Source organism: Hylobates moloch, unplaced genomic scaffold (assembly GCF_009828535.3).
Source record: "Hylobates moloch isolate HMO894 unplaced genomic scaffold, HMol_V3 SCAFFOLD_20, whole genome shotgun sequence".
In the NCBI taxonomy this organism is placed as follows: Eukaryota; Metazoa; Chordata; class Mammalia; order Primates; family Hylobatidae; genus Hylobates; species Hylobates moloch.
Window position 1 is genome coordinate 19,393,845 of NW_026652295.1, and position 26,207 is coordinate 19,420,051.

Below are 26,207 nucleotides of genomic sequence, written 5' to 3' on the forward strand. Positions count from 1 at the left end.
TATTGGTTTATGACTGGAATTCATGTTTTTTTTTTTTTTTTTGCAAAAAAATACAAAACTCAGTACAGGAGAACATACTAAAAGCACAGGAAGGACAAAAAAAAGGAGGAGATCCATAAATGGCTCCTTGATGCAGCCCAACAATTTCCTTAGGATTATGAGGCCTCCGAACTTGAGCTTCCCTCAGATTTTTACCTCTCCAACCTTGGATTTAAACACACCTGTCAATCATAGGATCCAAGGAAACCATCGGACCAACCTGGAGTTGGCTAGACTCCAGCATGGATGAAGTAAGGCTATTTTCCTTTTGTCCTATAAATTTTTTTTCATTATTAAAAAAAGCCAAAGAAAAATCTTATGTTTCTTCTTGAAACTAAGATCATTAGTCAAGACTAGACAATGAAATATAATAGAATAGGAAAAATTAAGAGAAAACAGGTAGCTGAAGATATGTTTGAAGTAAAAAGAAAGCTAGAACAATGCCAGCACCCCCCATTATTGCCTTCTGATACACTCTAGGCAATTCACCAGATGTGGTACCCATTCATTCATTCATTCCCAACATCAGCTCCTAACCAAAAATAACTTATCTTTAAAACATTAAACATAATCTTAGATTTGAGCAATATTTCAATAAAACCTACCGATTTTACCTTAATCTTTGGATCTAAAGTGGTAGAGTTCTGATGTCCCAGTAAAGGTAGGATGGGACAATGAGATAACCCAGCAATCGGTTATTGGTGTCAGAAAAGCCAACCAATCACACGTCTGGCTGGCCAGCATCGAGATGAACTGACATTCAAGCCTCTGATATTCTCCCAACAGGTAATTTTAGAACCAAAAGGCTCTACTTCGTATCTTTATTACTTCCTTTGTTTATAATAAAAATCCACTTGTGGTACTTGGACAGTAGAAAAGCAGGAAGTCAGGCAAGCAAGAAGTTTGGCAGGGGAAGAGAATGCAGGCTCAACAAACTTCCACTCAACAGCAGCCTAGACCACTACTGCCATCTTGCACAACTCCAGTGGGTGCCAAGATACAATGTGACTTGTATAACCTGTAGCTCGGACCTGGTGGCGAGGGACAGAGAAAGCTCAAGTAGCATTTCCTCACCTCTCTATTGCTTCTGCCTCTCCTATACCCTCCCCACACTCCCTGAATGACTGCAGAGGAGGAGGAGGAGATTACAGCTTCAGTGGAATGCTCCCAATTCCTATCAATTATGCCAGCATGAAGGGAGAAAATAAGCGACTCCAGAAGTTGCAGCAAAGGAAGTACATAGTTCTACCAGGCTTCCTAGGGATGCAACTAAAGGCAGAGATCACGCCTCTGGACTCATTTCAGTGTTCATTGGTATCTATTCAGAACCATCCAGGGGTGAATTAGAGTAGGAAAGCTTCTACTCTTTTAATTTCTCCAAAAATTTAACTTCTATATTTTGGCACTCAACAACAAAATCACCAATTCTCTATTTGAATATTCTCTATATTTGAATATACTTGGTATAACTTATGTCTGCAGAATTAAATTCCAACTGACTGTGTTAGTTATTGAAAAGCTGGCAGCAGCATGAAAAAGAAACATGAAATAAACAAATCTTGAAATCTCTTTGCAAATATCCTCTTTTTTCCCCTATTATAGAACCCAATTATTTGAATGTACTGGGCTGGTCAAATGGAGTGACCAGGATGTCATAAACCAACAGAGGAAAACATTGTCCACAGAACAACAGGACAAATGATCTCCATCACTAGCAAGAGGTACAGGCAAGTAATATTTCTATTACACCCAATTAAGGCAACAAGGAACACAAATGGCAGTTGTTCCAATTCTCCTAGCTTCAGTGCACCATAACCTTTTAACATGCATACAAATATACTGAAATAAAATTCCAGGATGTTCTCTCATTATTATAGTAATATAAAAGAGTAGAATGAGTATTAAAATCAGCAATACTGTTTTCACACTTTCAATATTTCCTTTCACTCTTTTTCTATACATGTCCACATTAAAAAGAAAAATGCAATCTTGGGACATGTATTTGTCTTGCGGTTTTTATAGTCTTTGAAAATATCATTTTCAGTGGAGGCATATTAGCACCATAATTTAATCATTCATCTCTTTTAGACCATTTAGGATGTTTCTGGTTTATCACCATTATTGAAAACAACTGAACATCTTTATGAATAAATTTTGATTTCCTTATGGTAATTAAACTCCTAGGAATGTATCCTATCATAGGATATGAACTTTTGATTTCCTTATGGTAATTAAACTCCTAGGAATGTATCCTATCATAGGATATGAACTTTTGATTTCCTTATGGTAATTAAACTCCTAGGAATGTATCCTATCATAGGATATGAACTTTAAAAAAAAAGTCTTGCTTGAAATTGATGGTGAAACTACCTTCCAGAAGAGTTATGCCAGTTTACACTCCCACTAGCAGTACATAAGAGTTCTCATTTCACAGTGTTTGCAACAACATGTGGGCAAATCAACCTGCCATCCTGAAGGGAGAGCAATCATCTGCCTGAATCTGGCCTACCATGGCAAAAGGAAATAAGAGTTCTTGCTGGGGCCCTCCAAAGAAAACTGGATGTGTACCCTTCTGTGAGCAAAAAGGAAGAATCAGTTTGCTCTCACAAACCTAAAAGGAACTAAGTACCAGCTGTATTACAAGCAATCATTGAGCTTCCCCCAGGAGAAAAGGAAATATTCTAGTGCTTTTAACAGCCCACATTCACAGAGAAAACATAAAGGACATTCACCACCTCATGTATTGATATGAATTGTATCAGCAGCACCAATAAAATTGTATCTTGTTTGTTTCCCTTACCATTAATTCCAGTCCAGTCCATGAAAACTTGATTACTCTTGGAATGAAAAATACAATTTCAAGTCCCAGAATAATCTAAAATACAAGTTTATGTGTTCTCCAAAATTAAACACACACACACACACACACACACACACACATATATGCTGTTTAACACAAACACTAACCTCATCCCATCCCATTCAATTCCTATCTGTGCTCTTATTCTGAAGGCATAATAAAGTATGCTAAACATTTAGGTCTGCATGCTTGCTCAAAAGAGAATGGCTATACATCAGCCTGCTTTAAAACACCAGGTTCAACTTCAAAATACTACTTCATCTCTTGACAAAATCCTAAACAAGATATTTCAACTGCAATAGTAGAGTTAAATCAATTCCATTCTGACGAACTTGTGGTTTGCTTGCATGCCTGTAATGAGAAGAAACACTGGTAAAGAATCTCTCTAATTGGCAATTTGTGATTTAAAACATTTTGTCAATTTCAGGTTGGTATGTAATCTCCATGGATGTTAACTGACATTACCCAGGAAGAGGGATTTTTGGTAGTGAGGGAGTGTGCCTTTATGGTGGTAGGGAAAAATAATGCTGCTTAATAATGATAAAAAGAAAAAAAGACAACATACCCTTCAAGAACTAGATAGTAGGGCCACTCAGTAACTAGAGAACTGAATCACGTGCAATTTTCAGGCAGATTTTTTTTCTGTATTATTTCCCTGACAACACTGTCGTTTCTGGTTCAAACATTCTGTAGTTTTGTGGGTAACATCAGAGATTTCTTAATACAAGGAGATCCAAAAAATGCCAGAGAATAAACATCTCTCGAGGACATTTATCAAGACTATGTGGCTGAAAGTGAGGTTGACAGGAACTGATTTCCATCCTTCTCTGGTGTCAAACCCCCAAATCCACGATGTTCAGAAGCACGTGACTGTTTTCCACAAATTGCCTTTATTTTTTCCCTTTGGTAACTTCAGAATTCTGACTCTCAAAATGATGTAGAAATTATTCAAGAGTTTATGGTTTTAATAAAACAAATGGAGATGTGACAAGAACAGCCAGAGATGCAGACGGTAGAGGCATCCTTATCCTGTATGATCAGGATCAGGGGACGATTTTAATTCATCAAAAGGTGGGGAATCATAAAACGATGCGCATGAGCTTCCTAGGGCTGCTGTGAGAAGTTACAAGCTGGGTGCCTTACAACAACAGAAACGTTCTCTCACAGTTCTTGAGGTTAAAAGTCCAAAATCAAGATACCTGCAGGACTGGTTCTTTCTGGAGGCGCTGAGAGAGAATCTGTTCCATTCTCCTTCCTCGCTTCCAGTGGCTGACGGCAACTCTTGAGCTCCCGGGCTTGTGACTGCATTACTCCAATGTCAGCCTCCATCTTGACATGGCCGTCTTCCCTCTATGCATGTCTGTTAGTCTGTCCCTCATGGCTTTCTTACCAGGACACAGTCGTACTGGATCTAGGGCCCACTCTAATCCAGTGTGACCTGATCTGTTTGTTTGGGTTTTTATTTTCTTTGTTTGTTTTGAGACCAGGTCTCACCCCGTCGCCCAGGCTGGAGTGCAGTGGTGTGGTCTCGGCCCTCTACAACCTCCACGTCCTGGGTTCAAGCGATTCTCCTGCCTCAGCCTCCCAAGTAGCTGTGGGACTACAGGCGTGCACCACCACGCCCTGCTAATTTTTGTATTTTTTTGTAGAGATGGGGTTTCACCATGTTGGCCAGGCAGGTCTCAATCTCCCAGTCTCCCAAAGTGCTGGGATTACAACTGTGAGCCACAGTGCCCTGCCCAGTGTGACCTCATCTTATCTTAACTAATTGCATCTGCAAAGACTATTTCTAAATAACAACATATTCTGAGGTGCTGGGTGGACATGAATTTTGGGAGGGCAATATTCAACCCAGTACACAACAATACACTCACATTTTAACCTTTTTTTTTTTTTTTTTTGAGACGGGGTCTTGCTTTGTTGCCCAGGTGGAGTACAGTGGCATTATCACAGCTCACTGCAGCCTTGACCTCCTGGGCTCAAGCGATCCTTCCACCTCAGCCTCCTGAATAGCCGGGACTACAGGTACACACCACCACACCCAGCTGAGTTTTAAATTTTTTGTAAAGATGGGGTCTCACTATGTTGCCCAGGCTGGTCTCAAACTCCTGGACTCAAGTGATCCTCCCACCTCAGCCTCCCAAAGTGCTGAGATTACAAGCATGAGTCACCGTGCCCAGCCTTAACTTTCTACACAAACTTAAAATATGTAACTAGACATTCATTCTGCAGTCTTTGCTCGCTTCTGTCTCCTATCACTGTGCCTGGTATACACAGGGTTCCCCAATCACTGCCTCCTGAATAAGGAACTAATGAGCCTTTGACACAGGACCAAAGCCTTTCCTTGGAGTGAAGATCTGCTGAAGGACGGCATCTCTCTCACATAAACCCCAGCCACTATCTCCAGGGTCATTCCCTTTAGCACAGGCTGAGAAGGTAAAAGAAAGTAAAGATGCTTGCAAAGCCATCTGAGTGAAGAATCCTTCATGTTTATACTTCCTTCCCCCAACCCCCAATCCTTTCAGCATTCTCACTCACATTTAATTCAATGGCAATTATTTTTAATAGACTAAACTTATCTTGGTGGCTTTCCAAGGGACCCAACCTAGATTCAGAGAAACTATTATCTCTCCTTTCACATTCACATATCATCAGCTTACATGTAAGTTGTGATGGTCAATTTTGTGTGTCAACTTGACTGGACTCAGGGATGCTCAGATAGCTGGTAGAACATTATTTCTTGGTGTGCCTATGAGGGTTTCCGAAAGAGATTAGCATTTGAATCCATGGATTGAGTAAGGAAGATCTACCCTCGTCAATGTGGAAGACCATCATCCAATCCTTAGAGGGCAGGAACAGAAAGGCGAAAGGAAGGACTCATTCTCTTTCTCCTTGAGCTGAGACATCATCTTCTCCTGCCCTTAGGTATCGGAGCTCCTGGTTCTCAGGCCTTTGGACTCTGGGACTTACGCCCCTAGTTCTCAGGCCTTCAGCCTCAGACTGAATCATACCACCAGCTTTTCTGGATCTCTAGCTCACAGATGGCAGATGGTGGGACTTCTTGGCCTCCATAATCACATAAGCCAATTCCCATAATAAATCCTCTCACATAAAAATCCTATTGGTTCTGGGTCTCTAGACAATCCTGATACTGATACATACATACAACCGCAATAAACAAGTTTGGGAATAAACACATGTAACACTAGCTCAAGCGGTCCTCCTCCTCCTCTTGCCCGCTCAGCATCTCAAAGTGCTGAGATGATAAGTGTGAGCCACTGTGCCCAGCCTAGAACCTCATTCTGTTGAGTGTAGAGAGCACAGACTGCAGACGAGGCAGGGCAAAAGGAAGGACAGCCAGTCAGGAAGGCGTTGCAGGCTTTGGGTGGTCCAGGGTGGTGGCAGTGGGCATAAAGGGCAGTGGGCGGATTCTAGTGACAGACAGGCTGTCGCACTGAGAGGACCTGGTGACACAAGGATGTGGGTGGTAAAGGAAAGAAAGGCTTTCTGGTACCTCCACAGGCACCTGTCTTGCATTTCCGTGCTCTTGCAAAGCCCTCTCTTCTGCCTGGAATATCCTTCCTCCTGCCTAGAATGCACAGTGTCTCTCAAACCTGGCATTTACCTAACATACTGGCCACTCAAAAGTTGTTGCAGAAATGAATAGCTGCTTCCTGCCTTAAAAAGAGAAGAAGATATATACAGGCAATAGGTATTAATGTCATTTCAGCCAGTCAGCAATTTTTGTTTAATATCCCAACCAATGTGGATGGAGGGACTCCAGTCTCCTGGAAACCTTAAAGAAAAGAATAGTAAATACTAGAGTATTTAATGCATTCATTTCTTGACCACCTATTAGGTGTCAAGAACTCTTCTAAGTATAAGGGGCTCTGGGGTGAAACCAAAAAAGTGGTTTGTTGATTGAATGCTATGGAGAGTTGCAATCCACATTTAGAGATTCCTTTTAATACTATACCTGCCTGGCTATTTTGTTATCATTGTTGTTCCCATGTTTTCCATATTTTACTAGCAATGCATGTTGGGCTTTTTGTTTTTTTGTTTTTTGAGACAGGGTCTCGCTCTGCCACCCCGGCTGGAATGCAGTGGCACGATCTCAGCTCACTACAACCTCCACCTCCCAGGTTAAAGTTATTCTCATCCTCAGCCTCCTGAGCAGCTGAGATTACAGGTGCCTGCCACGACACCCAGCTAATTTTTGTATTTTTAGTAGAGATAGGGTTTCACCATGTTGGTCAGGCTGGTCTCGAACTCCCGACCTCAAGAGATCCACCCACCTCAGCCTCCCAAAGTGCTGGAATTACAGGCATGAGCCACCATGCCGGCCTGCATATTGTTAAAACACAAAGTCTGTGAATTTCTTTCTGAAAGATTGAGAAAGCGCACTGCACAATGTGGGGGAGAGGGTGCACCACTGGAAGAAAAAAACAGGTAAAATCCCAAACGCCTGAGGGTAAGAAGAACTTATGCGTGAAAAACCAGTCTGAGACCAAATCACGGTCATAAAGATTTAAATGCAACCATCCCTGGGTCCTAAAACAACACTCTTTGCCTTCCTGAGCCCTTTGAAGGTGGGACAGTTGAGTTGCACAACTTGCAAAGTTCATGAGCCATGAGCGGTCACTCCCTCATTTCACTGCATGGTTGCCAACAACTCACTGAAGGATGTACAGTCCAACCTGAGTGGGGAGCTTGGGTTCTCCCTGACCTCAGGCTGCCCGCAGAGAACACAACCAAACTCCCAGGAAGTAACGTGGATAACAGGTCACACGTCACCAGGAACAGCTCTGCTGTAATGTTCAATACTCAAGATTAACAAAAAGTTGCTCCTGAACTAACCTCAACAGGGCATAGAATTCTCAGTGTTCCATCCACAGTCTTTACCGTGTGACCAAACAGAATGGGGGGGGCCCACCGCATTAAGGCCGTGGTGATAGAAAAAATGTTTACAAATTATCCTTCTAGTCGCTGAAGGTCAAGGAGACCTGGGGGCCAGGACAAGGGCAGCCACGAACACTCAAAGGGGTCAGGGTAGTAAGTATTTATCAGCTAGTATCAAAGAATTTCTATATTATTAACTAGTGAGAGATGAAAACCCTAACACAGGGATAGAAAACCAAATACTTCATGTTCTCACTTCCAAATGATGAGACTACGTGGATACATAGAAAGAACCACAGACACTGGAGCCTCTCAGAAGGTGGAGGATTGGAGGAGGGAGAGGATCAGGAAGAATAACCAATGGGTACTAGGCTTAATACCTGGGTGACGAAATAATCTGTACAACAAACTCCCACGACACAGGTTTGCCTATGTAACAAACCTGCCCATGTACCCCTAAATTTTTTTTAAAACTTTAAAAAAAGAGAGATGAAAACCAACCCTGAGTTAAGAACCTCAGAACAGGGGTTGACAAAGTTTTTCTGTAAAGAACCAAATAGTAAATATTCTAGGCTTTGCAGGCCACGTGGTTTTTCACAACTACTCAACTCTGCTGCTGTAGTGCAAAAGCAGTCATAGACAATACATAAATGAGTAAGTGCCTGGTTGTGTTCCAATATAACTGTACGAAGACAGGCCGCAGGACAGATAGGGCGCACAGGCTGTAGTTTGTGATTCCTGTCTTACAGCATAGCAGAGCCAGCAGTCCTACCAATCAATCAAGTCTCCAGCCTGAATCTTATTAGCAGTGTCTTACCAACTGATTTCACCAAGCACCAATGATTCTTTTGTGCACCCTTGATGTTTACAGACCCCAAGACACCAAGTCAAAGTCAGCAGTCAAACCCCTCTCCCTAAAGTAAGATACTCACCCAGAAAAATCCGTAGTGAGAATTCCATAGTGGAAGATGTATATTCGGCTGATGTGGCATATTGTAAGATATCCCATTGCTACAAAAAAGGAATATCTGAAAGCAAAAACATAGATGATCAGATTATTATGCATAGCAATAATGCACTCAATTAATGTTCCCCTCTTCCTCTCTTTCATCCTTCACATGCAATTGGTCACAATGTCCTATCTGGTCCAACGACATCCCAGGCCACCTCTCCACCCACTACTCTAGCTGAGCCCCTCATCTCTTCTCACCTGGACCACTACAGTGGCTGTCAGCCTTAGCTCCATAATGGAATGGAGCTTTGCAAACCACAGATCCCTGGGACTTGCTCCCAGCTATTCCTGTTTAATTCCTGCCACATCTGGTAGGTGTAATGGCAGTGCACAGCCAGGGCTGGGAATCACTACCTGTAAGGCCTCACACTCACGATTCTCCTCTTCACAGCCCTCATGTTTACATAACGATTTTTGTAAAGTACAAATCATCACCATACTGCTGACCACTTCGTCTTTAAACACTTTATTCTCTTCGCTTCCATTCTCCTGTTTTCTTCCCACCTCTCCGGTTAATTCCTCCAAGGCTCCTTGCTCAGCTTTCCTTCCTCCACCTACGCCTCAAGTGTTAGCATTTCCAAGCTCAGCTTGGGACCCTGCCCTTCCATGCCTCAGGCTTCAATTACCACTTACTCATGAGCATCCCCTGGCTTCCTTCAGAGATGTGTTCCTGACCGCCTTATAGTGTACACTAGCAATACACACACAAGCCACACAAACACACACATCCACATATAAGTACTTGTCAAATGTGTAATTATAAATATAGGTGATAAGCTGTGCAATGAAAGTTTATGTCTCCCTAAAATTCCTATGTTTAAATCCTAACCCTCAACATTAGGAGGTGGGGCCTTTGGGAGGTGTCGAGGTTATGAGGGCAGAGCCTTCATAAATGGGATTAGCCCTCTTACAAAAGGGACCCCAGAGAGCGCTCACTCTTTGTGCTATGTGAGGATACAAGAAGACGGCAGTCTGTAACCCAGAAGAGAGTCCTCACCAGAACATGCTGGAACCCTGATCTCAGATTTCCAGCCTCCAGAACTGAGAAATATTAATACATTTCTGTTGTTTATAAGCCACCCACTCTACATACAGTACTTTGTTATAGCAATCCCAGCTAAGACAATCTGATTAACACCCATCTCCCTGACCAAACTGTAAGCTCCATGAGGGCAAAGATGGTCACCTGTGCTTTGTTCACCATATTCACCTACTGTGTGTCAAATGAACAAACAACTATGTGACTGCTACTCTTCTTAGAAGTCTCCAGTGGATCCCACTATCTAGTGAAATTGCAACCCCTGAACACAGCATGCAAGGTGCTTCACACGCTAAGCTCTACCTCGCCTTTCTGGACTCATCTCCAGCCATGCTCCATGTTTACCTTACTCTCAAATGACACTGCACTGCTCATGTTCCACAATGAAACCCTATATTTTCAGGCAAGATGTCTTTCTGCATGCTCCTTCTTCTGACTGCAATTCCCATCTCCATCCAATAGCCTACCTGGAACCTGCCTAATTTTCAGATAAGGCTCAGCTCCAAAGTCACCTCTTCTATGTTACTTGGCTTGGTCTTACTCAATGCATCCCACCACATCTCCTGTTCCCCACCCCCAGCACCATTCATTGCTCCACTGTCTGTGTGTCTCTAGTACTACATGCAAACACACATAATTACAATATCAGAATTATTTGTGTATGCGTCTGTTTCTCCAACTCATTGTGACCTTGAACGTCCCCACCCTTGACCTGACACATGGGAGGGGTTCAGTTACTGCTAGTCGAAATGAACTGAAATGAATACATTACACATTTTAAGTGGTTCAGGAGCCCATCGGATATAGACATAAATTCAGAAGGTATAACTTTTAAATATATGCCATAAAACAGTGAATAGGTATTTTCTGATATTAAATTATACTGAAATCACATATTCACATTAAAATAACTCATGAAGACTAGATCAGCCTAAGGAACAGTAAAGTAGGGATAATAAAAATTCATTTGGTAGCAAGGGATAGCCAGACTTTAAATAGCATGAAGGAGTTCTGTAAACTCGAAATCACTGTGTAACTTTTATGTGCTCTTTACCATTATTTGCAAACAAAGTAGTTACTATGCAGAAAAGATTTTTTCTCTATTGTGGGTTCATCCTAAACCACTTCCAAACCAGGAAGATGGTCAACAATGCAAATGACTAACAGAAAATAACTCCCTTAGGAGTTGAAGCAGAAGTGGAATGAAGTTAGGCCTTGTCATCTCCAGCAACTGTTCCCTTTCTCCAGCCAGTTCATGAAGCTCAAGGCAGAAACACAAAGTAGACTCAAAAGATAGATTCTTCCAGAACCCACTCCAACGCAGCTATGCCTGCTGCTTCCCCTTTGTCCTCAACAGGAGTTAGATCTGTAACTTACCCTGGCCCACAGAAGAAAGAAAGCAAGTTCAACTCAATTGTAGTAAGACCCCGCCTGCCCAGGTTGGTGCCAAGTGCTGAGTCCCAATACAACAGGGCAACGCATTCGTGCCCTGGCCAAACCTAAAACATATAAGGAATCAAAAAGTAGTAGCAAGAACATGTATTCTACAGACTGACTGATATGGTTTGGCTGTGTCCCCACCCAAATCTCATCTTAAATTGTAGCTCCCAAATTCCCACGTGTTGTGGGAGGGACCCAGTGGGAGGTAACTGAATCATGGGGGCGAGTCTTTCCTATGCTGTTCTCATGATAGTGAGTAAGTCCCACAAGATCTGATGGTTTTGTAAAGGGGATTTCCCCTACACAAGTTCTCTCTTGCCTGCTGCCATGTGAGACATGCCTTTTGCCTTCCACCATGATTGTGAGGCCTCTCCAGCCACGTGGAACTGTGAGTCCACTAAACTTCTTTTTCTATACAAATTACCCAGTCTCAGGTATGTCTTTATCAGCAGTGTGAAAACAGACAAATACACAGACCAGAATGAGCTCAAATCCCAGCACTGGCAGAAGTAATCCATGGTGGGAGAAGTTGGCAAAGCAGTTATTCTCGGAAGGAGAGGTGTGGTAGAGATTGGCACATGAGGCCGGGCACAGTGGCTCATGCCTGTTATCCCAGCACTTTGTGAGGCCAAAGTGGGCAGATCACCTGAGGTCAGGAGTTCGAGACCAGCCTGACCAACATGGAGAAACCCTGTCTCTACTAAAAATACAAAATTAGCCAGGGGTGGTGGAGCATGCCTATAATCCCAGCCTCTTGGGAAGCTGAGGCAGGAGAATCACTTGAACCCAGGAGGCAGAGGTTGCAGTGAGCCGAGATCGCACCATTGCACTCCAGCCTGGACAACAAGAGCAAAACTCCATCTCAAAAAAAAAAAAAGAGAGACTGGCACATCAGACATGGTGGTAACACGGGTGTGTTCACTTTGTAGAAATTCATCAAACTGTTTACTTATTTACCTCTCTGAGCTTTTATTGTCTCATCTCAGAAAAAACCAAACTATATTCCATAGTGTTGCCCTAGAGTTAATATATTTGAAATAATGAAATATTAAATAACAAATTAAATGATATATTACATAATAGTTTATGTGTTAAAAATGAAATAAAGTATACTAAAAAGAGCTTGGCTTAAGACTTGGTACAAAGCACAGACTCCAGCATTGATAACTGCATCACCAAGTTCTCACACTAGGCCCTCTGCCCCAGGAGACACAAGCCATGTTCTGCTCTAGTTGGTTCACGTAGGGTAAACTGATGCCTGTGACTTCTGCCCAACGTGGCTTGGGAAGGAAACACAGGAGGTATCCCCAAAACTCTCTAAACAAATGCTGAATAACAGTCCAGAAATGGGTTAGTTTTGGCCAGGCATGGTGGCTCATGCTTATAATCCCGGCACTTTGGGAAGCAGAGGCAGGCAAATCATGTAAAGTCAGTTCAAGACCATCCTGGCCGGCCGGGCGCGGTGGCTCACGCTTGTAATCCCAGCACTTTGGGAGGCCGAGGCGGGCGGATCACGAGGTCAGGAGATCGAGACCACAGTGAAACCCCGTCTCTACTAAAAATACAAAAAAATTAGCCGGGCGTGGTGGCGGGCGCCTGTAGTCCCAGCTACTCGGAGAGGCTGAGGCAGGAGAATGGCGTGAACCCGGGAGGCAGAGCTTGCAGTGAGCCGAGATTGCGCCACTGCACTCCAGCCTGGGCGACAGAGTGAGACTCCGCCTCAAAAAAAAAAAAAAAAAAAAAAAAAAAAAGACCATCCTGGCCAACATGGTGAAACTCCATCTCTACTAAAATTATAAATATTAGCTGAGTGTGGTGGTAGGTGCCTGTAATCTCAGCTACTTGGGAGGCTGAGGCAGGAGAATCACTTGAACTGGGGAGGAAGAGGTTGCAGACGAGCCAAGACCACGCTATTGCACTATAGCCTGGGCAACAGAGTGAGGTTCCATCTCAAAAAAAAAAAGGGTTACTTTCATATGGCAGCAAATACTAATCTTTCCCTCCTCTTCTCAGCCATGTAGCAGAACTCTTATCACTGATTCAGTGAAGTAAAGAGGAGAGCAATTCACACAGAATCATGACATCATGGTACTGAAGGGAACTTGCATTCAAACTGCTGCAAACACAGCATTTTGCAGGTGGGAAATCTGACATACGGAGAAGCTGCATGACTGGTCCAAATTCACACTGCTAGGAGGACCTTGATTTCCTGAATCCAGCCTAGAGCTCTTTCCATAAACAGGAAACAACATTGAGATTTTTTAAAAATTTACATTGAGTTCATCCAAGGGGAATTGTGAAACAATTTCCACTTCGGCAATATTGGCAGCCACAAGAGCAAACCAAGAGGAGCATCAGTCAGGCACGGTGGCTCACACCTGTAATCCCAGCACTTTGGGAGACTGAGGCAGGCAGATCAGGTGGTCAAGAGATCGAGACCATCCTGGCCAACATGGTGAAACCCTCTCTTGACTAAAAATACAAAAATTGGCCAGGTGTGGTGGCACACACCTGTAGTCCCAATGACTCAGGAGGCTGAGGCAGGAAAATCACTTGAACCCAGGAGGTGGAGGTTGCAGGGAGCCAAGATCGCACCACTGCACTCCAGCCTGGGCAACACAGTGAGACGCTGTCTCAAAAAAAAAAAAAAAAAAAAAAAAAGGAACATTTTGTGCTGGCCTCTTTCCTTCTTGGTCTGATGGCAGAGCCCCCTGCTACCACAGTAATACTGTGGTGGCACCATCATACCCTGTCTGTAAACCACATGGCTCTGCCAAGGCCAGAGTATTCCATTCCTAGACACTGGAATTGAACACAGTGAACCTAGGCCTGATATGAAACAAGTGTGCATGTCAAGTTCCTGACCCTCTGAAAAATGGACCACATCCCATCAGCATCACACAAATGTGGGAAGAGCTGACAAGTTACAATTTGTAAGGAAGTTGGGAATGTGCTATACAGTTGCACCAACATTATTATTAATCATTTACTATGTAATTGCTTCCAAAACCAAGTTTTGGAAAAGCCAAGCCTTTTCATCCTCTAGTTAAAAAATAAAAGCTTTTATAATAATTTTGTCATCATATGAAACATTTCCAAAACCTGTTCTTTCCAAATTAGAAAAATGGATTTCCTATTTCTTTTCTAGAAGAAGTGACACTATCCCCTTCAAGCAGGGCACTGAGAAGAGCGATGATTAGAATTCAAATTTTCAGAGCTCCTTTGGATTCTATGTTGAATGACTATAAAATGTAAAAGCAGGAAGAAATATTTTCCCTGGGAAACCAAAAATGTGTTATAACTACAAGATCATACAATGAAAAGTTAAATGTCAATGTTTTTAAGAAGGAAAACTATTGTGCTAATAGTGATCAATCAAAAGCCTTTCTGAAGCTGAAATAAGGCACCTGCTTTTCAGAGAGGCCGTCAGAAGCCATAAAAGGACAAATATCTTTTAAAAGTAATTCAGTCATTCATTCCATAAATATTTATTGAGCTCTTACTTGTGCCAGGTATTGTTCCCAGCTTGGAGGATACAACAGGGAAAGAGAGAGAGAGAAATCTTTGTTTTCATAGAACTTACACTGCAGCATTCCCAAAAGGCAGAGCTAACCCTGAGTTTTCAGAAAGACCATGTGAAACAGAGACCACGCAAAACAGATACCCAGGTATCTCAGTTGGTTATCAAAGCATTTTGCCTCCAAGGTAGACTTAAACTACTTCTGTACTTTGAAATCAAAACATCATCGTAAAAATATTTCTTTTTTAACAGTTTTAGTGTACACATAGAAAGTATACAATTTAACATTTATATATTTGACATATATAGATACTCAGAAAACCATCAGCAGATTCAAGAAGGTGGAGACACCCACTGCCCCCCAGAAGTTTCCTCATGCCTCTTTGTGATTCCTTCCACAGCTCCCTGCACCATCCCAGTTAACTTGTGAGCTTTTGTCACTATAGATTAGTTTGCAATTTCTAGAACAGAATTTGTGTGGCTTCCTTCATTCAGCATATTTGTTTTGAGATTTATCCACATCGTTGCGTATACTGATCTTTCATTATTTTCTTTTTTTTTTTTTTTTTTTTTGACAGAGGAGTCTCCTTCTGTCACCCAGGCTGGAGTGTTGTAGCACAATCTTGGCTAACTGCAACCTCTGCCTCCTGGGTTCAAGTGATTCTCCTGCCTCAGCATCCCCGAGTAGCTGGGATTATAGGCGTGCGCCACTACGCCCAGCTAATTTTTTTTTTTTTTTTTGTATTTTTAGTAGAGATGAGGTTTCACCATGTTGCCCAGGCTGGTCGTGAACTCTTGACCTCAGGCAATCTGCCCACCTCTGCCTCCCAAAGTGCTGGGATTACAGGTGTGAGCCACCACGCCCAGCCTTTTCATTATTTTCATTGTGTTGAACATTTGAGTTGCTTCCAGTTTCGGGCTGTCACAAATAGAGCAGCCTAGTCATGACATATTCTCTTCCACCTGAGGCCCAATTTGCACTGATCTTTTTCATAAAGCCTTCTCTGAAGACCCCAGCCTTTGGGGTTCCCCATCCCTCCTGATATTCTAGATAAACTAAGATATACCACTTGTGGAAAATGGGTAAGGTACATCTTTACACTGGAAATATATTTCAAAGTTCACACACACAAAAAAATCTCACCTTGTATTGTTCATTCCCGGTATCTTACCTGTGAATATTGGATACACTAGCAGTGACCATGATTGCATAGCACATTAACACCAGCACAAAAAGATGCACAGAGTACCTTTAAGACATAATAGGTAGGGGGAGAAGTAATGAATATATTTCATATGAACACACCTATTGGTCACCCAAACTGTGAATCCATCACTACCCCCGCCAAAAACACAAATGATCAATGATCAGTAACTCGTGTTTATGTGACAGAAAATAAACCAAATATTTTTCTTCTATGTAATTAAGATGCTGTATCTTAAAATGACACAAGGAACTCATGACACAGTTTGCCAACTGCAAGGCTAATAATGTCAGGAATCCATAAATGGAACGCTTACACTTTTTTCGCATATGCAGCTGAGAGTCCAGAGAGATGAGTTCTTTCTTTAAGACTTTATTTTTTAATGGGCTTCCTCAGATACCAAGACTTCTACCTGGTGGCTGATTTAAAATGCTCATCCTTTCTCAGATACTTGTTGAAGGAATAGGGGCAGAATTCTAGTATAATACCCAAAACAAATTCACAAAATTCCTGAAGGTGTACTTCTAAATATGTTGGTCTCCAAAGCTTCTTCCCTAACACCTTTCAGGGTATTTGGCCGGCTTACTAGTAGAGGAAAGTACAACTGACCAGCTTTCCCAGTTAAAGAATGATTCACCTTCCCCAAGATCTGCACTAAACGCATTGTTCTACTCTGGGGAAATCCAGGACTTACACCCACGACTCTAGCAGTAATGCAAGAAATACACCAACATCTACAATAGTTAGGAAAGGTTCCTTTTGGGAAAAATTAAACCTTACAGCATCCCATTTACATGACTGGGAGGGATCTGTAGAAGTCTAATTTTAAGAAAAAATGGGCTGGGCATGGTGGCTCATGCCTGTAATCCTAACACTTCGGAAGGCCAAGGCGGGTGGATTGCCTGAGCTCAGGAGTTTGTGACCAGCCTGGGCAACACGGTGAAACCCCGTCTCCACTAAAAAAAAGACAAAAAAAAATTACCTGGGCATGGTGATGTGCACCTGTAATCCCAGCGACTCAGGAGGCTGAGGCAGGAGAATCACTTGAACCCAGGAGGCGGAGGTCGCAGTGAGCCGAGATTGCGCCACTGCACTCCAGCCTGGGTGACAGAGAGGGCAATTAAAAAAAAAATTAAATTTAAAAAAAAAGAAAGAAAAAGTGAACTATACTGCCTTCCAATGGATGGTCAATTTATTGGCTCTTACAGTAAATAGAGATTCCAGGTTCTTACAGTAAATGGAGATTCCTGCAATGTCCTCATTATCCTACTATAAGGTATTTACAATATAAAATTTTACAATACATATTTTATAATACCGTCTATTTCTTGCTTTAGTGCAATTCCAAGGACATTGCCACAAAACATCCAAATGACCAATATTAGAATATATGAGGCTCATACTCACCAGCCGAAACAAAAGATGACAAAATAGATGCCAAAAATGGTGGCAACCGCATGCCGGACATCAGAGCTGGTTGTACCAGGACGTAAATAGATGCGAAACCAGAAAGCAGCAAACAGAGCAACAAGCTGGCATACCACAAAATTCACCTGTGGCAGGGGAAGAGAAAATAAAAACCTTTGTGTGAATTTCCTCTTGGTTTTTTGTTTGTTTGTTTGTTTTGTTTTGTTTTGAGACGGAGTCTCGTTCTGTCGCCCAGGCTGGAGTGCAGTGGCGCAAACTCGGCTCACTGCAAGCTCCGCCTCCCAGGTTCACGTCATTCTCCTGCCTCAGTCTCCCAAGTAGCTGGGACTACAGGCACCTGCCACCACGCCCGGCTAATTTTTTTTGTATTTTTAGTAGAGGCAGGGTTTCACCTTGTTAGCAAGGATGGTCTCCATCTCCTCACCTGGTGTTCCACCTGCCTTGGCCTCCCAAAGTGCTGGGATTACAGGCGTGAGCCACCACACCCAGCCTTGCTCTTGTTTTTTGCAGATTTCCACATCTAGAGGCTTCTCAGACTTGGATTTGTTCTTTCTCTCCAATAGATTGTTTGGAGGAGGAAATGAATATAACAGAACAAGATAACTATACCCTCGTGTGGTATAAGATGTGACAAACCCAACAGTTTCTTCTCTAACCTTTAAGACTGGCCAAGGTTGCTTTCCCACCCACAAGCAGGGGGCTTTTCATGGAAACAGCCTAAGCTCTGTTTAGTGGGTCTCTTTTCTCACCCCCAGCAGGACCCTAAGACAAAGAGGGTGTTCTTTTAGAGATGCAAAGTTTGACCAAAGAGCTCCCTTATTTGGTACCCGGGAAATCAAATTGTTCTCCAAAGTGATCACCAGTTGTTTTCTGACTCTGCGAGTGACTCACATTCCCTGATACTGGTACTAAACCCATTGTTCTACTCTAGCAAAATGCAGGACTTACAACAATGTCTCATTTTAAACTGGCATCCAATAAACAAGACCATTTCTCAAATTCAAGGTGTGACACTGAAGATCTACAAATAGTGACACAGCCCTGCATTTAACATCCAGTGCCAAGCCTGTCCAGTTATGCAGGGTAGACACCAAATTTCCTTAGAAAAATCTCAGGGGTCTACCTCTTGAGAATATTGTACCTAAAAGAAAACATTTAAACATTTCCTGAAATCTATAGAAAAGGTCATCCGATTTTAAAAAACAATAAGCAAACATGTACATCTGCAATTTATATTTACCCAAATCAAATTCCAAATATATTAAGTAGTTTAACCATTCATTAAAACTAGAAAAGTAACTTAAACTCTTCAAAGTATTCAAAACTGAAACCTCAGTATGAATTCACTTTTAGAAGGCACTTAATTGAAAAGAGACCAAAGACACAGACACAACTTCAGCATTGGTTATTTCATGCTTCAATAAACTGCTGCTGATAACAAAACTCATTAGGGCTGAGCTGGGAGGTAGGGCGCAGACACCAGCTTCATTTGAGCTCATTTTGTTTGCCCAATGAAAAACAATACTTTGGACCCTTCGTAACTCGTAGAAAATAATCGCTTTCAGAAAATGTTTGTTTTGATTTTTTTAATGTTGACTGTTGGCCAGGCGCAGTGGCTCACTCCTGTAATCCCAGCACTTTGGGAAGCCGAGGCAGGCAGGTCACCTGAGGTCAGGAGTTTGAGACCAGACTGGCCAAACATGGTAAAACCCTGTCTCTGCTAAAAATACAAAAATTAGCTGAGCTTGGTGGCAGGTGCCTGTAATCCCAGCTACTTGGGAGGCTGAAGCAGGAGAATCGCTTGAACCCGGGAGGCAGAGGTTGCAGTGAGCTGAGATTGCACCACTGCACTCCAGCCTGGGCAACAGAGCAAGACTTCGTCTCAAAATAAAAATAAAATAAAATAAGATAAAAAGTAAAATAGAAAAGTTGACCTTATTGAATTTCACCTTTCCAAAAAACCTGTTCTCACCACTGCCCACCTTCACTTTCTATCGTGAAAGACAGAGAAGCGACTTGTGAGCCTGTCCTGCGTGATTTGGTCATATCTTTTCATCTAGGCTGAATGAACAGCCAATGAACATGCACAAACACAAAACGTATATAGAAAAAGAATCACCATAGCAAGGTTCAAGACTCACATTCTCTAAAACTGGTACTCAACCCATTGTTCTACTCTAGCAAAATGCAGGACTTACATCAACGTCTCATTTTAAACTGGCATCCAATAAACAAGAGCATTCCTCAAATTCAAGGTGTGACATTGAAGATCTATAAATGGTGACACAGCCCTGCATTCAACATCCAATGGCAACTGGAAAATCCAAAACTTATAATTGGTGACAGATCACATGTTCTTTCATTCTCACAGCCCAGCCTGCAGCCACAGAAGAACTCAGGAAAGTGGCCACAGGGAAATTTCCTGCATTCTTTTTGATTTGGCCAGAATTATTGAGCATGTGCACATGAGGAATGATTTGGAGGATAGAGTGTGGTTCTCAAGAGTGTAGTCCCCTGACCAACAGCATCCATGTACCCTTGGAAACTTGTTAGAAATGCACGTTCTTGGGGTCCACGCTAGACCTACTGAATTAGACATTTCCTAGGCGGGATCCGGCAATTTTTGATCTAACCACCCCCAATGCCCAGGTGATTTTGATGCACACTCAAGTTTGAGAACCACAGGGATAGAAGAGAAAGAAGGTATGTTCCCTGCCTTCAAGGATCTTATCATCTAACTGGGGAAACAACACAATTAACCTAAAAGTAATTGTGAAATAAGAGTAAGACATGGTCTCTACCCTCAAATCAAGAAGAGAAGACTTACACGCTCTGGGCTTCAATTCCTTTATTTCTAAAATGTGTGCTTTGGGGGAATTGGTGTCTAACGTCTCTTCCAGGTCTAACGGTCTCTGATTCTATATCTAACCTGTATTTAAAAAAAAATTAATTGGGAGGCCAATAGGCTGAGATGGCTCCAGTGCCTTGGGTTCCCACATAAACAAGCCAAAACCTAATTCAGAGGGAATAGTCATAGCCCAGAAAAACAAGCTTGACCAATCAGAAACTACCAACTAAGCTCCAACTAGAGGCTTCACCAATCAGAAACTACCTACTAAACTCTAACTAGAAACTTTACCAATCAGGAACCACCAAATAACCTCTAAGTAAGGGCTTTAACTCATCAAATATTTTCTTGGGTTTTGCTTCTTTGAACACCTTATAAAAGTTTTCCCCAATCCCTTTTGGTGGAGCCCAAAGTGCTTGCAGTCTGGTGTTGCCTGACTCATGAACCACTGAATGTTCAAATAAATGCTTTAAAATTTTAGGGCCGAGCGTGGTGACTCACGCCTGTAATCCCAGCACTTTGGGAGGCCGAGGCGGGCAGATCACAAGGTCAGAAGATCGAGACCATCCTAGCTAACATGGTGAAACCCCATCTCTACTAAAAAAAAAATACAAAAAATTAGCCAGGAGTGGTGGTGGGCACCTGTAGTCCCAGCTACTCGGGAGGCTGAGGCAGGAGAATGGCACGAACTTGGGAGGCGGAGCTTGCAGTGAGCCGAGATCGCGCCACTGCACTCCAGCCTGGGCGACAGGGCGAGAATCCCTCTCAAAAAAAAAAAAAAAAAATTAATGTGCATAAGTTTATCATTTTACACCAGAATCCTTTCCTTGACTGTTCATGGTAAATGCCTAAACTCAAGACTTCTTCATGGATTAAAAGCTGCCCTCTACGTACAGACTCAACCTGCTCCACCACCCTCTCCCCAGGAGGGAATCCTGGATGGCCAGCAGAGTGCTCCACGGCAAACTGCTCTAAAGCAAAAGTAGAAACACACAACACTGCCACGTAGTTCTAGCAGGAGGGTTCTAGCAGATATAGGATTGCTTTTCAGTGACAACACGTGTGCATCTTATAAGGTACAGGCTGAACCAGACTGAGATGCCACTTCACAGCTATTAGTATGGCTATTATATATTTTTATAAACCAAACAGAAAATAGTAAGTATTCACAGAGATGTGAAAACATTTGAACCCATGTGCACTGCTAATGGGAATGTGAAATAGTGCAGCCAGTATGGAAGACAGTATGGAAGTTCTTTGATATGCTAAACATAGAATTACTAGATGATCCAGCAATCCCACTTCTAGGAATGAGCCCCAAATAACTGAAAGCAAGGTTTTTAAGAGATATTTGTACACACATATTCATAGCAACATTATCACAATAGCCAAAATGTGGAAGCTACCCAAATCAATGGATGAATAAACAAAATGTGGTATACACATATAATGGACTATTCAGCCTTAAAACAGAAGGAAACTGATACATGCTACAACATGTATGAACTTTCAATGCATTATGCTAAGTGAAACAAGCCAATCACAAGGTACAAATATGGACAAGTATGCTTCCACTTACATGAGATTAACCTAGAGTACCCAAATGCAGAGACAGACAGTAGAATGGTGGTTGCCAGAGACTAGAGAAAGAAATAGAGTTATTGTTTAATGGGTATGGAGTTTCTGTTTTGCAAGATAAAAAGAATTCTGGAGATGGATGGTGGGGATGGTTACACAACAGTGTAAATGTACTCAGTGCTACTGAACTGTATGATTAAAATGGTTAACATAGTAAATTTTGTGTTATGTACAGTTTGTCACAATTTTTTTTTTAAAGTCCAGGATGGAGTGTGATATGAATTTCTTTGTGTTGGCTGGCTCATATCTACACTGGTGGCTGATGGAGAATATAACCACCTCTGCAGCCAAGTGCAGCTGGCTCCTATCACAATTCATATAGGCACATAGTTCGATTTTTGTTCCTTTCCTCTATAAAGGGTCAACAAAATCAGAGGCCTGATCTTTTAGACATACATCCTGGAATTGTTTTTGATTTGATGATAGATGGGATCTGCTTCAAATAATCTAACGGGATCTAATGGGGATGGGTGAATGGGGTGAGTAGAGATCGATAGTTCTCAACTGAGGCTCATGTGCTCCCACGGGGACATTTCTGGTTGCCATAACTAGAAGAAAGGGTGAGTGTACCACTGGCATCTAGGGGACAGGGATCCGCGATGTTGTTAAACATCCTAAAAGGAACAGCATAGTCTCCCACAACAAAAAAATTTCCAGCCCAAAACGTCAGTAAGTGCCGAAGTTAAGAAACTCTGGTGGAACAGTTAGATGAACCAGATTGGGTATGGATTGGAAATTGTTGAAGCTGAGTTTTGGGCACATGAAAGTTCATTCTACTAATCATTCCACTTTGATGTATATTTGAAATTTTCTATAACAAAGCCTTTTTTTAAAAAATTACAAAACTCTGGAAAGCAAATTACTGACCTAAGATGATACAGATTTTAAACTCTGGTGATTCCAAGCACTTGAAACTGAAAAGTTCTTTTTATCCACATCAGAGAAACACTTAAGTTAGGGAGGTAATATACGTAAGTTAAGAAACAAACTAAAACAAAAAATGGGATGTCTTAAATAGGAAAAGAACCACCTTTTATGGAATGATCAACTACCCATTAAGAAATGAACCAAATCATAACAAATACAAGAGAAAAAGACCTATCTTCAGTAATAATTAACTAATTGTGATCTCCCATCCTGTGACCAACAACACAGCAAGTGGTTATAAGCAAAAAGTCAACATAGAGTCAGGCTCCCTGGCTACAAGACCTAGACCCACCACTTAGTGGAGAGTTACAAAAGCTCACTTTGTCTTGGTCCTCGTCGATAAAAGGGAGGTAATAATAGTAGTACTACTTCACAGGATTGTTGTAAGGTCTAAACAAGTCAAAAATGTAAGGTCACTAAAAACAGTTCCTTGCACTAATAAGCACTTGCTATTAATATTATTCTACATCTACTAAATTAACACTTGCATACATTGTGCATAGAATAAATGCATTAACTGGTAACTACTGCTGAGCTGTTAAGACCTTGCTTCCCCAGCCTCCTCCCTGCTTGCCTTCTACCATCTCCTTTTCCACCCAACATTTAGACAGCAGCCTAAGTCTTTTGTGTCCTTTCTTCCATAGGGAGAGGCAATATACCCTGGGACAAAGAATCAATCTCTGGGTTGCCAGCTCCTAAGCCAAGTTCTTTGGGTTTTTTGTTTTGATGTGTCTGGTTGTTTTCTTTTATTTTGTTTTGTTTTATTTTGTTTATTGAGACAGAGTCTCGCTCTGTCACCCAGGCTGGAGTGCAGTGGTGCGATCTCGGCTCACTGCAGCCTCAACCTCCCAGGCTCAAGCCATCCTACCACCTCAGCCTCCTGAATAGCTGAGACTATAGGTGTGCACCACCATGCCCGGCTAATTTTTTTTTTTAGTTTTGTAGACAGGTTTCACCGTGTTGCCCAGGCTGGCCTTGAACTCCTGGGCTCAAGCAATCTGCCTACCTTGGCCTCCCATAGTGCTGGGATTATAGGCATAAGCCACCACACCTGGCCTCTAAGTCAAGTTTTATAAACCTGAAGTAGAGACAAATCTGAAAGTCAAATCAGTTTCCAGAAATTAGGGGAAAATCTTTTTTTCTTTTTAATTCTAAAAGTTTGTCTTCATAAATCAAAAGCAAAGCTGAAGAAATTAACACAAAGAGTTTGTACCATAATTATGGAGGGAAGGAAAGCCCTGAATGATGGAAGGGCTAGTTTTCTGCACAAAAGGAGACAGCAAGCTTGGTCCACGGGCTGGAGGAGGGATGTCTCCAGTTTCAGTGGGGACAGAATGGGCCCTTAGATACATGTGTGAAGACTCACATGACACATGAGCACAAAGGCACTGAAACCATAGAAACTGATGGTCTCCCTCAGGAAGTCTAGGATGATGGAGGTATCCCAGTTGAAGAGACAGTTGCCTGGCTTCTCAGAGTGCAGCCAAGGGAGGTGGCCAGCCCTGCAGGGAAGTGCTGCTTCTGAGAGGCTGAGTGGCTGTCAAGGTACACAGACCCGGGTACTTCACAGCCTCTCTCCCAGGCTCTGGGAACAACCAAGGGGCAGGATGAGAGCTGGCGGACCTAAAGAGGTCTTGAAATTGGATGGAGGAGACCATCAAGTGTGAACCATCCACTTGGAGCCATAGAAGGAGCTGCAGGAAGCAGCAGACACAAAAACAAGAGGCCAACGCCAGGACCACAAGGATGTGCTCCACCAGCGCAGAGGAGAGCCAGGCCCCAACAGCAGGACCAGCTGCTCTTGCCAAGGCCAGGAAGGACTGTAAACTCCTCAGGGCTTAGTTCCTCCCCAGGTGAAGAGGTGCGCAAGCCTTCAATGTAACCAGCCCTACACTGGAATGGGTTGCCTAAAACTGCCCATGTAGTGTGAAAGCTACATTAAATTTAGTTGGGAAAAACTTAAAAGTTACATTTGTAGCATCCTGGGTCTGTGGCTGTACATTTCAAACCCACTACTATTGCCCTTATGGGAAATATGCACGAAAATTCTGTATGAAAAATATTCATCTCAGCGTGATTTCAAGTAGCAAAAGGAAGAAGGAATTTAAAAGTTCAACAATTAGTAAAGACACTGGTTAGCACAGGAAGCATAAAGGACATGCCCTGCATCACTGTCCCTTTTTGGTATCATACGGTAGTGTTTGCTATAAGCCATAACTTCCGACTGATTCTTGGAAATTCATTCATTGGGTAATAAAAAGCTAAATGCTGAAAAAATATTGAGGCATTATTTGCAAGACAAAATGATGTAAAAGCAACCTAAATAGAGGACAACAGAAGGATAGTAATCAATGGTAAACCCATTCAATAGGAAAGTATGCCATCATTAAAAACAGGTATTATAGGCTGGGCACAATGACTCCTGCCTACAATCCCAGCACTCCAGGAGGCTGAGGTGAGAGGACTGCTTGACACCGGGAGTTTGAGACCAGCCTGAACAACACAGCAAGAACCCCATTCCCCCCCCAAAAAAATAAAAAATAAAAAAATTAGCTGGGCATGATAGTGAAAGCCTGTAATCCTAGTTACTTAGGAGGCTGAGGCAGGAGGATTCCTTAAGCCTGCAGTTCAAGGTTATGGAGAGCTATGATCATGCTACTGCACTCCAGCCTGGACAACAGAGTGAGACCTTGTTTCTTTAATTTAAAAAATGGGCAGTTTATAAAGTATCTGCCATAAAATGAAAAACATTTGAGATAACTAATGAATAAGAAAATATAAAAATATATGTATATTTATAACTACGTAAAAAGGGTAGCATATAGAAAATGTTGCAAAAATAACGTGTAAAATGGAATACGACTATTTTATCAGGATGGCAGGAATCTAGGCAAATTTTTTTGTAAATTATTTTCATCATTTGGAAAGGTAAAATTACATGTAGAATTGCCCACACATTCCCTGCACTACCTATGCACACTCACATACACAAACTGTGATACTCTAAGAAACTTATAATGCTTATGACTGGTATCCCCAAAAAATCCTCATTTAATACTACTTACTGTATCCTCAGTGTTGCAATTCTTAGCACCCACTACAAATAAAGTTTAGGGAGGAGTTGGGTATAAATGGAAGATGTTACACTGTAAAAAAATAACTCATCTTAAAGAAAAAAGACTTTTTATAGACAGCAAAAGAAACAATGTATAACAGTTAACAGTAACAAAAGTAACAGTCAAGAGTAACTATGTGGGTGGCCAAAGAAAATGAAAACATGAGCCAGCCTGCAGTGGCTCATGCCTGTAATCCCCGAACTTTGGGAGGCCAAGGCCGGCAGATCAGCTGAGGT

At 42.2% G+C, this 26,207-nt stretch overlaps 1 protein-coding gene across 3 annotated transcripts in view; it reads right to left on the bottom strand.

Moving 5' to 3' along the window:
* Window positions 1-26,207, bottom strand: part of MBOAT1 (membrane bound O-acyltransferase domain containing 1) — a 115,414-nt gene that overhangs the window by 34,299 nt on the left and 54,908 nt on the right. For all 3 annotated transcript variants that reach the window (XR_004245735.2, XM_032141110.2, XM_058432339.1), the window contains exons 2-4: window positions 17,422-17,567; window positions 15,982-16,059; window positions 8,731-8,826 (exon numbers count right to left, since the gene is read on the bottom strand). Coding sequence is in view for 2 of the 3 variants with exons in the window: in XM_032141110.2 (XP_031997001.1) it covers window positions 8,731-8,826; window positions 15,982-16,059; window positions 17,422-17,567 (320 nt within the window). In the remaining variant the exon portion in view is untranslated. The remainder of the gene's footprint in view (window positions 1-8,730; window positions 8,827-15,981; window positions 16,060-17,421; window positions 17,568-26,207) is intronic.